The sequence below is a fragment of the Antechinus flavipes genome, chromosome X, assembly GCF_016432865.1.
Source record: "Antechinus flavipes isolate AdamAnt ecotype Samford, QLD, Australia chromosome X, AdamAnt_v2, whole genome shotgun sequence".
Taxonomy (NCBI): Eukaryota; Metazoa; Chordata; class Mammalia; order Dasyuromorphia; family Dasyuridae; genus Antechinus; species Antechinus flavipes.
This window is the reverse complement of record NC_067404.1, coordinates 42,705,471-42,721,297: the sequence shown is the minus strand read 5'-3', so window position 1 is coordinate 42,721,297 and position 15,827 is coordinate 42,705,471. Positions and strand designations below refer to the sequence as shown.

The following is a 15,827-nucleotide window of genomic DNA, read 5'->3' as shown; positions in this document are numbered from 1 at the left end:
TTGCACTGATCGACTTGGCTCGTAGCTGCTGAGCTCCGAGATAGCTCTGCTCAGCCCTTCGTCTTCTCTTGGTCTCAAACTCAGTGACCTGCACAAGGGGAGGTGTTTCCAGAATGTTTGTTGAGTTGGATTAAGGCAGAGACAGCGATGTCTCTCAGTAAAGCCACTTTCCCCTCCCCCTTTTTCCCTTCCCGCCCCACGTAGACTCTCTGGGTTATCTCAGACCTGCCGCTGTGAAGGTACTCCATTATGGGGGCCCAATGCCAGTTTTTAGAGCCTAGATCCATTGTCCCGGGGAGACAAGTGAGAAGCTCAAAAGTGAGTGTCCCCTGTGGCTCCTACCCTCCAGCAGGTTTGAAAATATGCAACACGTTTGAACATGACAGTTCACGATGTCTGTAGACATCCCCCACCTTGACACATGCATACCTTCCAGAGTAAAGAGGTAAAAAGGCAGTAGGCCATCCTGACTTCATTCCCTCGGGCTAGAGTTTGCAGTGGCGTTCTTTGTAGAATGACAGCACTGACACGGCCGCTGATGTTCACCATCCTTGCAAAGATACCATTTTATTTTACAAAACATAACACATCGTCTCTCCTCCATTTAATACTTTGGGAAAGAGAGCGACGACAGACGGACAAGACAACAAAATCGAACGGGACAGAAGAGAGAGCTCCCCAGGAGATTTCCTTTGCGAGGGGGCAGCACAAAGAGAAAGGATAGCAAGAAGGTGTATGGCCTCACACTGTTAAGTCAGTGGACCAACACAAAGAAACACAGCACATAAAGCAGGACACCAGCTAGAAGGCCTAGCAAGGAATTCCCCGAGCCCAGGCTTTTAACGCTATTGCCTTCTTTGCTCTGCTGGTTCAGAAGTTGCTTGTTCAAAGGAGCTTCGTCCATTTCCAGGTCATACGCCAATTCTGCAACGAGAAAGGAAGGAATCTGTCGTTAGAGACGTCAGACCCGGGGCATGGTACTCCATTCCTCTGGTTCAGATTTTGAAAAATGTGTGTTATTTTCATAAAGTTCTTCCCATGTTTCCTTATATTCCTTGTACTGGAGAAAGTCCATTAATGTTCCATAATTTAGCTATCTCTTGATAGTTGGGCATTCCCCCTCCCCTCCATTTATATATAATGCTACTATGAAATGGGGAACAGATAACTCCTTTTTTGCCTTTTTCATATAACACCTTCAGAGTATGTTCCCAACAATGGGATTGTTGGGTCAGAATAGGTATGATTATTTTTTTGTAACTGTTCCTGAACACTGATAGATTCTTCTTGGAAAAGATTGTACAAGTTTGCAAGTCCAGCAACAATGAATCAGTATACTCATATCTCCTAATTTCCTTCCATTGTGTTTACTTATTTTTGTCAATGTGATGCTTATGAGGTGATACCTCTAATTGATTTAATTTGTCTCTTAGGTTATGAAGTTGAATTTTTTTCAAATGATTGTGATTTGGGGAACCATTTGAAAATTATTCGTATCATTTGAACTTGGAAGCACTGTGAACTCTGAGTTATCCCTCTGACTTTTTAACAGTCAAGTATTTGGGATGTCATGTCAGTCTTGACTCTTTTCTCTCCCTCCCCTTCATCTCCTTCCATATTCGGTCATTTGCAAACATTTGTCAGTTCTGCTGTCAAAACATCTCTCTCATCTATCTTGCTACATAACCACTGCCCTGGGTTTAGGCCCTCATTTACCCCTTATCTGGACTATTTCAACAGTGTTCTAGCTCAGTGGTTTCCCTGCCTCCAATTTCTCTCTTGTTCACTATGTCTTCCACACAACTGCCAAAAAAGATATTCTTAATGTAGAATTATGGCTGTATCCCTCCTATGTTCCAGCAATGTCAATGGCTTCCTATTTCCTCTAGAATAAATGCAAACTCTGTTTCAGCCAAACTGGTCTACTTGATATTCTTTAGGTTCAATGGTTTTTTCTTCTAAGTCAAGTCCTCTGCACAGGCATGTCTGGAATATTTTTCCTCTATTTTTGCAAAAAGTACCTTGCACATAATAGGCACTTAATAAATACAGTATTTGTTAAATAAAATAGAATTTATCTTTTGTATTTGTTCTAAGTATTCTCTAATTATTCTAATAATTTCTTAATAATTTTTGAGTGGTCGAATTAAAAAAAATCGCCCCTTCGCAGTTGAGAGAACTACTTTTATTCCAAGTTCTTTTCTTCTTCTTCAGTTTCTCACTTGGCTAGAATTTTGTGGGCATTAACGCATAAAATGTGGTTTCTAATTCCTTTCCCACATAATTACAGATCGATTTTTCCATATAGATTTGTTAAATAACAAAGCCTTTCTTAGGTTTCATAGATTTCTTGAATGCAAATTTTTGCTATATATTTGGTATATTTATTCCTTTTCACTGATCTGTTTCTCTGTTTTGCCCTGTATCAGCTAATTGTAACCATTTAGTGATATATTTCAGAATCTAGGAAATAAGACTATCTTTATCAATTTTCTTCTTCAGCATACTTCTCGATCCTCTTGCCCACTTAGTATTTTTGTAATTCCATATAGATACATCTTCGCATCACATTGGTTATATACATTAATTTGAGAAGTACTGTTATTTTTACTGTATTAATCTGACCCAAACATAAAAATTTAATAACCCTCCAGTCTTTCTTGATTTAAGTCATTATAGCTCTATAGTCCTTTTAGAAGTCCTTTGTATTCCTATGTAGGTGATTTCATAAATATTTGATAGTTTGGGGAATTTCTTTTTTTTAATTATATTTTCTTGTTCTTTATTTGGAGTAAATATGAAGATGGTTGATTTTGAATGCTATCACTTTACTACACTCACTTTTATTTCTTTTTAAATTTCATGCAGTTAGATTTTCTATATGGTTGTTTTCTGCAAATAATACCTTGACATACCATCTCAATGAAATAAGAAAAAGAGAAGATAATCAAGGCATTAACATTGGAAGTTAAGAATTTTCAAGGTCTTGTCAAAGAAAAGCAGCCAGAGTAGGAGTCCTTGGTTTGTGTCTATTTTTAGTGATGATTTTTTTTTTAACATTTCTTCATTTCATGTTATGTTGGCTCTTTCCCCATGGTAGATAATTTTTTTTATTTTGTTGAGGGGAAAATCCCTCAATAGCTGTTATTTTTTTATCATAAATTATGCCACATCACAAGTTTTTATTTGTTTCTTTTTTACTTTTGTGCAAGTATTTTTTTTTTTAGTTTTTAAAATTTTAATTTCTTAGATGCAACCCTAGCATGCCTAGTCATGATAAATAATTTACTTAATGAATTGCTATGTACTACTGGCATATGTTTTAATTATTATTTCTGCATCCAAATTTGTTAATGAGATTCATCTCTAAATCATTTTCAGTGTTGTCTATATCCTACACATTAAAATCAATGTATTTTCTTAGTGAGTCTAATAAAAGATAACCAATTTAAAAGAAAACAAACCCAGCATAGTGTCTTGCACAGAGTATACTTCATAGGATCTTACCATCCCTTAGTCTTTTGGTCTGTAAATATTTTTAAAAACTTTAATTTTCTTTTCTATTTCTGTTTTTATATTTTAAAACATTAAATATTTGGTTCCTGCCTTTTATTTTTTATACCAGTCATTTGCCATATTGACACTCTTACTTGAACCTCCTCTTCAATAATAACAATGATAATAGCTAACATTTACATAAAGCTTGCTATGTGCCAGGCAATGTGCTAAGTGCTTTACAATTCTTATCTTATTTGATCCTCATAACAGCTCGGGGGCATGCTATTATCATTCCCATTTTACAGATGAGGAAACAGACAGAGGTTAAGTGATTTGCAAGCTGAATTAGAACTCTGGTCTTTCTGCTTCCACTATCCATTCCACCACCTAGTTGCCTGAGAAAGAAAATCATTTAAACAAACCCAACCAAAACAGCAATCTTGTCTCATGGCATATAGCACATTCTATAAACCTCAGATTTCTACAGAAAGGAAGGAGATAAAGACCACTCAAGATGACAAAACAGCAGAAAGATATACAACTAAACTCTTCTCTACAACGATTCCACAAAGAACTATAAAATGAATCAGACTAAGTCATAATCAGGAAATCCAAGAAAAAGAATCACATTGCCAAATTAGGCTAGAAATATGACTCGAATGAAGACAGAAGTATGTAGACACTGGGAACTGAGTATAGCCAGGTGCATGCCCTCAGGCCTTCAGCATAAGTACTAGATGAGGCCATCATACCTGTATACCAGGGAAAGAAGAAGTCTCAGGTCTGGCATTTAGCCTTGTGCAGAGAGCAATAACAGTTGCCAACAGGCACTTCTATCACTACCCAGTTCTCTATCATAGATCCAGAATATTCAGAGGAGAGGACCCACACCTAGGAGTGGTGGTACAGAGTACAACAAAGTCACACGCTCTAGACTGTGTAGCAAGTATAGAAGAAAGCAGCAGCTACATGGTTCTGAACCCAATACTGGCCCTAACACAAAGTACAAAGTCAGAAAGCAAGGCTAGAAGAATAAGCAAACAAAAAAGCCTCACAATAAAGAGACGCCCAAGAAACAGACCAAGAAGAGAATGGTACCAGAACATCTACCAGCAAAGCCTCAAAGCAAAAAAAAAAAAAAAAAAGGCCACTTGGGCACAAGTTCAACTAGAATTCCTGGAAGGGCTGAAGCAAGAGGTTTCTTTTAGAAGAGCTAAAAAATAATTTTACAAATCAAATAAGGAGACTTGAGGAAAAAATCGGAAAAGAAATGAGATCTCTGAAGAAAAGAATTGAAAGGAGAATTAACAGCTTGACTCAAGAAGTGAAAATCTTAAATTAGAACGGACCAAATAGAAATAAATGATTTCATGAGACAAGAAGATGTAATTAAAAATAAAATCAAAAGACCAAATAAAAGAAAAATAGAAAAACATGTCATAGCAAAAAAAAAAAATCGATATAAAAAACCATTCAAGGAGAAAGAATTTAAAAATCATTGGACTATCATAAAGCCATGACCCAAAACAAAAGACTTGTCTTCATCTTTCAAGAAATCTTAAAATTGGCTGGGCCTCTTAGAACTAGAGGGTAAAATGAAAATAGAATCTGCTGGTCAACTTCTGAAAGAAATGCCAAATAAAACATCCCAGGAAAAACATAGTCAAAATCCAGAGTTTCCAAGTCAGAGGAAAAAATACTGCTAGCAGACCAAAATAATGCAAGTACTGAGGAGCCACAATCAGTGTCACACAGCTATAGCAGCCACTAGTATAAAGGAAAAGAGAGGAGAGAATTAAGTTTCATTTTCATTTCTTTGAGAAGAATATTGTTCATCATGTCTCCTAACTTGCCCTTTTGGTTCTTCATTCCTCCTTCTAGCACTTCAGACAAGTCTTAAAGTTTCTCTAAATTCTTTTTATTCCTCATTTCTTTCAGCAAAATAACTTTCCTAATGAATGAGCACTCATTTTGTTCTTAGTCTTTTTTTCCTTCCAGTTAGAATATTTTTGTCTGCATTGGACCTGTCATTCTGTCTTTGCCCTCAGAGGGGGTATATGCCCTAGAAGTGGGACCACTGGATCAAAGGCTATGAACAACATAATGATTCTCTTTTCCCCATATAATAGCAAGTTGTTTTTTAAAATGGTTGGACTATTTTCTTTCCCCATCCTCTCCAACATTGCTTACATTTTGGATCATGCCAATTTATAAGCTGTTTAAAATGTTTTTATTCATACATTTGTTTTTAAAACACTTATTGCCAAAAATGTCATCTCCCGCTCAGAGATCTATTCCTTCAGTCATATGAAAGAGGAGAACAAATCAGTTTAGCAAAACTAAATAGAACAACTGAGTCTAGCAATTTTCCACACCTATATTCTTCCACCTCTACAAAGAAGACAGGGACGTATATTCTCATATTTTTGGGGGAGGGACATCCAACTTTGTTCATTAAAATTACGCAGTACTTAATTTGGCTTTTTTGTTATTTCCAACAGTGAGGATAGTGATAGTCATTAGGCATGTTGGTTTCCTGTTTTTGCTTAAGTTGTCTTTGCATGTCTTCCTGTGCATCTCCCTATTCTTGATATTTATCATTTCATGTGGTGTAATATATTTTATTACATTTAATTACCAAAACTTGGTATGCTATTCTCCAGTTGATGGGCATAGATTTTATTTCCAGTTAATTTCTGTTAGCAAATTGCTAGAATTCTATGACTACTTTGGCATGTGTGGACCTTTCTATCTTTGGCTTCCTTGGTTTATAACACTTCGAGATGTCCTTATTTGGGTATAGCCCACCTGGCAGTGAGATCTCTGGGTCACAGAATATCTATCAGTATTTTGTTTTCCATGGATTTCTCTATTTCAAGTTGCCTTCCAGAATGTTTGGACCAATTCACAACGTCACTAAGAGTATATGCCTATTTCCACAATTTCCCCAACTATTTACTATTCCCATCTTTTGTCATATTTGTCTTGTTTGCTGGATGTGAAGTGAAATCTGAGTTGTTCTGATATAAAGGTACCTAACTGGCCCAGTGAAGAAGGTCAAAAAGATTTGAATTCAAATCCTACCTTGGCCACTTAGTAGCTGTTTCAGCCATCTTCCTTCCAAGGTTGTCATGAGGATCAAATGAGAGATTTATAAAGCCTTAAAGCCTTATAGACATGCTATTTATCATTTTTGTTATTTGGGTTTGCATTTCTTTTTTATTTTTTCAAAATACATGCAAACATAGTTTTCCACCTTCATCCTTGCAAAACCTTGGTTCCATATCTTTCTCTCTCTCCTTCCCCATCTCTCCCTCCCCTAGAGTAATCAAGTAATCTGACATAGGTTAAATATGTGCAATTCTTCTAAACATATTTCCATATTCATCATGCTGCACAAGAAAAAGCAAATCAAAAGTGAAAAAAGAAACACAAGAAGAAAAAAACAAGCAAATAAACAATATCAACAACAAAAAGGTGAAAATACTATGCTTTACTCCACTTTCAATCTCCATATCTCTCTCTCTAGATGTAGATGGCACTCTCCATTCCAAGTCTATTGGTGTTGTCTTGAATTACCACATTTGTGAAAAGAGCCAAGTTCATCAGAGCTGATAACTTTTTCCCAATTGATTATGATAGTCTCTATCCCTTTTCTGGCTAATATTTCTTTTCCTACCTGCCATCCCTAGTTAGAATTGTGAAAGGCACAACTTCTCTTATTCTTTTTAAAATGATCTTTAATATTTAAGCAACATATACATTTTAGTTAGTTATTGTATGAGGTATAAGAGGTTCGAATCATAGAATTAAGATTATCTACTCTTTATACATTTTGTATCTTCCTAGTTGTTTACAAGTTATTTCTCCCATTTGAATGCACACTACCTCAAGGGTAGGGTATCTTTCTGCCTTTTTTGTGGACTTGAATTTTCTTATTTTTTCAGACTCTGTAAAATCTCACTTTGATAGTTTAGTGTACTACTGAAAATGTTCCTCTGTCCCCTTGGATGGATCCTCTTCCAGATCACCCCCTTTAACCCAAACTGTCCCTCGGGGATCTGGCCTGGGTTGTCTTGTCTTCTCCCTTTATATTTTGTACTTTACTTGACTATGTCTTTGACTCTTGGGGATTTAATGATCATCTCTATGCTGACGATTATTAAATCTACCCATCTGGCCCCAATCTCTCTGCTGACCTCCAGTCTCACATTTTCAACTGCCTCTCAGACATCTTGAACTGTGTACCCAGTAGACATCACCAACTCAACATGTCCAAAACTGAACTCATAAGCTTTCCCTCTAAACCTTCCCCTGCTCCACCTTTGCTATTACTACAGAGGGGCACCAAATCTGGCCCTCAAGCTCATTTCTTGACTCATTCTTATCTCATAAACCCCATAAATAATCCATGTCAAGGCAACCCACCCTGTTGATTTCACTTTTGCATGAGCAAACATGTTCTCCTGAAGGAACCCTCTTTTCTCCTCTGACATTGACACCATTCAGCCTTCATCACCTCTCAAAGGACTATTTCAGTAGCCTGAAGGTGGGTTTGCTTCCCTGAGGTATTTTCCCTCTCTGATCCAGCCTCCATTCAGTCACTATAAAGTGATTTTCCTACAACACCAGGCTGACAATGTCATCTCCTGTTCAATAAACTCCAGAGGCTCCCTATTACCTCTAGGATCAAATATGAAACGCTAGCTGGCATTCAAGGCCTTCATGACCTCCCCTTCTCCTACTTTCCAGGTTGTGAATACTTTACTCCCTGCCACATGACCCTGCTCTCTTGGCTGTTCCCCAAATAAGACACTCTTGCCTCTTGGGCTTTGGACATTTTCTCATGTCTGGAATGCCCTCCCTTCTCAACGTCACCTTCTGGCCTCCCTGATTTCTTTTCCAATGAAAATCCCATCTTTTCAAGTGAATTTTTCCTAACCCCTTTTAATTTCAGCACTTTCCTTCTGTTAATTATTTCCTATTTAATGTGCAGATAGCTTGTTTCTTTCTATTTATGATAGTTTGTATGTTGTCTCCACTATTAGACTGGAGCTCTTTGAGGGCAGAGACTATTTATCCTCACCATTTCACACAGTGTCTGGAATATAGCAGGAGGTTAAGAAATGTTGGTTGATTAAGAGGGAGAGCTTATTAATCGGAATCAGAAAGACCTGAGTTTAAATGCTGCCTCAGCATGACTAGCTGTGTAACTTGGAGCAATCACTTCACTTGCTTTAGTTATGTCATCTGCAAAACTAAAAAAGGGATATAAATACCACTTAACTCACAGAATTATCCTGAGAGTCAACTGAGATGAGGTATGTAAAATATTAGTGTTCACTTGTTTTTCAGTGGGGCTTGACTCTTTGTGACCCCCTATGGCACAGACATTGGAATGATTTGCCATTTCCTTCTCCAGCTCATTTTACAGATGAGGAAAATGAGGCAAACAGGGTGAAGTGACTTGCCTAGGGTCACACAGTTAATAAGTATCTGAGGCTGTATTTGAACTCAGGAAGAGAAGTCTTCCTGATTCCAGAACTAGGACTATCCATTACAGTACCACTTAGCTGCCCCTTAATTCTTAAAGCTCTATATAAGTGCTAGCTAAGTAGTAGGGTGTATCTTTATAGATGGACTTATACAGATTTTGGACTTGTTTTTAATGTAATTTTCTTTTCTACCTTTTCTTTTTGTTATTGCTTGACAGAAAAGTTGCTAATTTTTGTCCATCTATTTTGATCCTATTATGTTACTGAAACTTAACTGATTCAATTAGAAAAGCTAAATAATTAGCAAATAAACCAGGCAAACTGCCATATTATTATCAGAAAATAGGAACAGTATTTAATTTCTTTTGCATTTAATTTCTTTACGTAACTTCTTTTTTTCTTCTAATATTATTGCCATTGTTAGCATTTTTAGAATTATATCAGATAACTGAAGGCAAAGGAGGAGACAGCCCTGCTTTATTAGCATATTCGTTGGAAAACTTATACTTTTCTCCTCTTGTATATAATGTTAGTTTGGGGGTTAGATTTTTTTATCATATTAAAAATATTCTTACTATGCCCATGTTTATTAAGATTTTTAGCTTAAGTGAAGGTTGAACTTTAACAACAACTTTTTTTTGGCATCTATTGATAGAATCATGTGGGTTTTGGATGTTTTTATTTTTTAAGAAGATTAATGATTTGGGTTGTTTTTCTAATGTTCCAACATCCTTGGTTCCTTAGTATAAATCCCAAGTACAAGCTTGATCATAGTGAATAATTTTTTGGGCATATTGCTACAGTGTTTTTGCCAAGATTTTATTTAAAAATTTTGAATCCATATTCATTGGAGTTGTTTCATTTGCATTTCTTTTGCTATTAGTTACATGGAACATTTTCTTTCACATTCCTTCTTCTAAAAGAAGTCTTATATAGGGAAATCCCTACATCTGTATATATTAATTATGCTGATTGTTTTCCCAGTGGTCAAACATCCTTACATCCCTGCTATAAATCCGACTTGATCGTGTGAATAATTTTTTGATAGATACATACATACATATGTGTATATATAAATAGATAAATATACATAGGTAGTGGTTTTTGCCAGGATTTGATTTAAATTTTTTAATCAGTATTCATTAGAGTTGTTTCATTTACATTCTTCTTAACTTTTAATTAATTCTAATTTTTATATTTCTTTTTCTAAAGGATATTTTTTCATATTTTTGATCTGCTAGACAAATGCCTCTTGATCTCATATCGAAAATCAATACAAGACTACCTGTATATATCCCCATGGGTTTCCGACTTCTCTTAAATATCTATTACAAAAACTTCTCCTTTAGTCTAACTGGATTGTATTTGTGTAAAGGCTTTTGAAATGTCATGGGCATAGTGTCAAGAGTGTTTTGTAGTTGTGTTTATAGATGGTTCTGAATGTCTTGATGTTTAGCAAGAAGATGTTTTGAAAGTATTATATATAAATGTTGATGATTTTTGTGGTTTTATTTTGTATCTTATTGCTTTCCTGAAGGTATTGTCTTGATTAATAATAGTTAGTCTGTATATATCATTTAAATTCTGCAAAGCACTTCAGAAATATTATCTTATTTTATCCTCCCAACAACCCTGGGAGGTATGTGCTGTCATTATTCTCATTTTACAGATGAGGGAATTGAGATAGATGTTAAACAAATTTTCTAAGGTCACACAGCTAGTAAATGTCTTAGAATGCATTTGAACTCGGGTCATCCCAACTACCTGTTCAGCACTGTATCCCTATCTGCACTTAGCTGCTTTCGATTTCTTCAGATTTCCTGATATTTACTGAGCAAATCTACATTTGAAATTAGGGGTAATTTATATTGGTTGCTGCTGTCTGTGCTTTGACTTTACCATAGTAGAAATAGCCCAGGCAGGAATCAGAGGACTGTGGTTTAAATCTTTGCTCTCCCACTTGTTGCCTGGGTTATTTTAGGAAAGTCATTTTTCCCTCTCCGGGGTTGTTTCCTTATCTGTACAGTGAAGAGAGTGGACTTCCTTGCAGCTTTGAAGCTGTGGTCATGTGTCCTTCTCCTGTCCTATTAGTATAAGTAGATTTTCTAGAACTATATAAAATTACTGGGGTATTGTTTTTCTCCAGTAGGAATTGAGCCAGCTTGTTTCACCTTTGCAAATCAGCTCTTGTCTCTAAACGTATTTTTGTTCCTATTAAAGAAGGGCCTTCTGTGCCATTGTTTTTTAAACTCTGTTCTTAACATGTGAAGGTTTTGTTAGGTCAAGGGCTTTTTCCTGATCCTCTTGACATGATTATAAATTTTAAAATATTATTAAGTACAAACATTGTAACTTGGTGATAGTAATTTCTTGAATAGATTGCTGTCGTCTCTTTGCTAAGGTTTCATTTAAAAAATTTGTTTCTCAATATGCAATATTGAGGAAATTTACTTGAATTTTTTTTCTTTACTTCAATCCTTACTTTCCTGAATCCTCACTTACTTGAATCCTTCCTTAGTTTGGGGATCACGGCAATTTTGTCTTGTAAAAGCATCTTGTTCCAGTGCCTTCAGTTAAGAATAATTTTTGTAGCATAAGTATCAAATTCTCTTTTAATATTTGAAAGAATTTACTAGCACCTTCATCTAGACTATTTCCCCACCTTCTCCCCTTGGATATTTGTTTATGACCTGTTTTAGTTCTCTTTTTGGGATTGAGTTATTTAGGGTTTCTATTTCTTATTTTATTAACTTGAGGATTTCATAGTTTTGTACATAAACAGCTATTTATTTTTATTTCCTCTTTGTGGGAATTCATCTCATTCTTTTTGATTTTCTCCCTTTTTTGATCAGGTTAGCTAATGGCTTTTTATCAGTTTTGTTAGCATTAAGAAAAACTTGGCTATTTCTATAGTTCTTTGCTTTTGAATTTTTTTCTTCTCTGATCTCCACAAGTTCTTCCTTCTGTGCTTTTTGTTGAATTTTCTAGTGTTATTTTAAAAAAAGTTATGCTAAGTTAATTCTCTATTTTGTTGATAAGTTTTCTGAAATCTATTTTTCCTATGACTACTTTAGTTAGATCTCCAAAATGGTGGTATGTGGCTTTACACAATTGTTTTTATTATTTGTTCTTCGACTCACTCTTCAGTATATCACTATATGGTCTCCATTCAGGTCTCTTATTAATGACCACTTTTATTGTGTTATGGTAGATAAAGGAGTTATTGAATATTTACTTCTTTTTCTGTTATAATATCTTTATGTGTCTAAGCTCTAGTTAAAGTTTTTCCCCAGCTGAAGTTTCTTCTCTGCATTTTCTGTTCTTGTTTCCCCCCTCATTATTTTTGGTTGGAGCAGGAAGGGCTCTTTGATTAGCATATTTCATGACTAGTGAAGCAGTTGGGGAAGATCTGATGCATCTGATTTTGGCATCTTACCTAGGATTTTCCTTTTGTTTTTCAATTCCTGTGTATGTTGTTGTTCAGAACTCTCATTCCTTTTCCTCGGCTTTGTACCTTTCACAATTGCGTCTTCCACTTTACTCAGCCAACTTTACTCCGCCAACAAGGGCCTTGTTACCGGTCCATTTTAGCCACCAAGACAATCGATGTGTGCATGTGAACTAATAGGGATCATAATTTAGGTGGAAAGGAGGAGGGGAAAGCTCCTGCTGCAGAGGACAAAGAATCCCAAGAGTCTCTGGACTTGGATTTTTGTTTTCTGGCATAGAGGGAGGGCAAGTCCTGGGAAAAGGGTCCTGACCAAGGGCAGGTTAGGTAGCCTATATGGACAGTAGTCTAAAGGAAGGAGAATGAGGTTTGAGACAATAGGTCTGACCTACTGAGTCATAGATAACTTTAAGAAGAGGCAGTCTAGGACCCTGGAGAGCTCCAAGAAAAGCCCTCACAGACCCCATTTTGATGAAGTGGGGTCTGTCCAAAGAGCCGCAGACCCACTACCCCCGTGCCTTCTTATGCTTGGTAGGACTCTGATTTTTAAGAGGTTTTCGGATATGACAGACTCAGTTTCTTTGCATCATGCCCATCATGGGAGACAGTGGGATGTAGCGGAGCACTGGCCTTGGGCTCAGGAAGACCCTCATTCCAATAGCACTTGTACCACTTCCAAGCTGTGTAAGCATCTGGGCTCTGGGGGTCTCAGTGTCTTCATCTTTCAGTGGAGATAAGAGCACATCCAGTCCAGGACTGTTGTTTGGGATTGCCCTTGACAGTGTGGACAAAGAAAGGGTGTCGTCTACTGGCTTCAAGTGCTATAAAACTGTGAGATGGTGGTGTTATTCATGACCGAGGTGGTGTCAATTCCATACACATTTTGAAAGTAAGTAGCTTCCCTAAGCAAAAACAGTGTGAGATGAAGAGGAAGATGCAAAGTTTAGCTCATTTTAACACCATCTCTGCCCTCGTGGAGCTCACAGAAGAATCGGACATATCATAGATCAATCACTATCATCTACAACATGGCGTGATGAATGCAACTCAAAGTGCTTTGTGAGGTTAGGGTAAGAGGCCATTACCCATGGGGCCAGGCAGGGGAGGGAGGCAAGAGTGGATTCAAAGAAGTCTTCCTAAATGAAGTGACATTTGAATTGAACTTTAAAGGATGGGTAGGAATTCCAAAAAGTGATGAGGGGGAAGGAGGGCCTCCTTAGACATAGGGAACAGTGTGAGGGAAAAAAATGAAAATGCCCACCCTCAAGTTTTTAATAGAGGGTCTTAGAAGCACACTTAGGATGGGGGTGGGGAGAAATGCTCGGTTCTAATTTTAAAAAGATTGCTCCGGTTTCTTAATGAGGATCCCCATCTGATGCGGAAGCTAAAGAAACCTGAGTAAAGGTCCTCACTGAAGCACGTCAAATGTACGGAGAACTAAAAGAGAAGCCCAGCCACAGTCGGCTGATCAGACGAGAGCCAATTGACCTCCAATTCTGCTAATTGGGGCTCTGCTTGGGCACCAGGGAGCCTGAACTCCCATTCAGAAAAGCCCCAGGGCAGACTTCCTTAGAGTGGGATATGAGGTAGCACTTAGTGACAGTGCGGTCACCCTGTGATGTACATAGCAGAGAGATTCTAATTCCCATTTTACAGATGAGGAAAGCGAGGCTCAGACTGGGGAAGTGACTGTGTCCACAGTCAGACAGCTAGTGGGTGTTGGAGACAGGACTCAAACCCAGGGACTCCAGGAGCTTGAGTCAGAGGTCCTGGATTACATGTCACCTCTATGAACCTGGACAAGTCACTTAGCCTCTCTGGGCCTCAGTTTACCCATTTGTTAAAAATGAGGGATGATATCTAAGGTCTTTGTCCTTCCCCAACAAAGGACTGGATGCATGTTCTCTCATGCTATCTCACACACTAAGGCAAAAGGAAGACTGGGTGCATTCTTTTTTTCTTCCCAAGACCCCCTTTGGGATTCCATCACTTAGCAGCCTGTTCTCTTTCAAGGTTCACTTCATCCAGATAATGTTATCAGTTGTTGCAAGCCTGCATGTCATTCTCCTTTCTTCCTCAAGGAATTTATAGAGTGCAGGACTTGGAATCAGGAAGACCTGACTTCAGATCCTGCCTCAGTTTCCTCATCTAAAAATTATTATATCTATGTTACATGTATAATGTAGATATTATATATAGATATTAAATCTATATATAATAGATATTATATATAAAATAAATATAATATAATATAAAATCGGGAATAATAATAGCACCTACCTCCTTATGGTATAAGGCACTTTGCATATCTTAAAGTCCTATATAAATGCTATTATTTTTATTTATAGTCCAACTGTACCATTTACCTAAGATCAATCTATCTCTATCTGTCCTCTCCCCCAGTGGCCTTTTCTTAGTCCTTGAACTTCTTGATCTCTCTGTGGCACTTCGGGGGGATTCTTTTTTCCTTGGTTTTCATGTCCCTCCTCTCTCCTGCTTCTCTACTTCCCTGCTGTGCGTGTGTGTGTGTGTGTGTGTGTGTGTGTGTGTGTGTGTGTCTGTGTGTGTGTGTGTGGAGGAGGAGGAGGGAAGAGAGGGATATCTAGCTCTCATTTCTTCTGTTAGATTAGCATGCTGTAGCCCCTGACTAGTCCCCGCTTCTGTCCAGTTTATAACCCCTGGATACTCCTTCTTTTGGTGAGCTCCTCAGTGTCCATGGGTTCAACTGTGTTCTCTGGGATGATGACTCCCACAAGCTATTTTCTAGTCCTCCTCCTCCTTCTCAAATGCTTGCTGGATATTTCAGGGGCCTCAAAGTCAGGTTCAAAATAGAACTCATCTGCCCTGAAAACTCACTCCTCTGCACTCTGATGCCTGACTTTTGCTGTACGGATTCCCTCCCCCCCCCCCATTCACCCAAGTTCACACTACACACAACATACATCCACATTCATCTTTTATTCTCGATTCTCTCTCAGAACTATACCCAGTAAGCTATTAATTATTGATTCTGTCTCTATAATATCTTTTATTCATCAGGTGTGGGGGGTGTGAAGTTAAAACACTAGGCCTGTAATTAGCAAGACTTGAGTTCAAATTCTACCTCATACACTTCCTATCAGTCTGACTTTGAGCAGATCACTTTTAACCTCTATCTGCCTCAGTCTCCCCATGGGGCTAAAGATAGTACCTCTTTCCCAGGTTATTGTGAGGACCAAATGAGATAATAATTGTAAAGCGCTGTGCACAGTGCCTGGCCCTCAGTAAATGCTCTAGAAATGTTAGCTGTTATCACTAGCTATTGTTCATCCCTTTTCTCTATGCAGAGGGCCAGTATCCTAGTTCAGCTTCTGGCACTTCTCTCTTGGAGAAGGAGCAGCCTCTTG

At 37.5% G+C, this 15,827-nt stretch overlaps 1 protein-coding gene across 1 annotated transcript in view; it reads right to left on the bottom strand.

Annotated features, from left to right (window-relative positions):
- Positions 1–536: 536 nt before the first annotated feature.
- GPC3 (glypican 3) overlaps positions 537–15,827 on the bottom strand; it is a 703,653-nt gene continuing 688,362 nt past the window's right edge. The window contains exon 8 of the mRNA XM_051968697.1: positions 537–924. Within this exon, the coding sequence (XP_051824657.1) occupies positions 755–924 (170 nt within the window). The 3' untranslated portion in view covers positions 537–754. The remainder of the gene's footprint in view (positions 925–15,827) is intronic.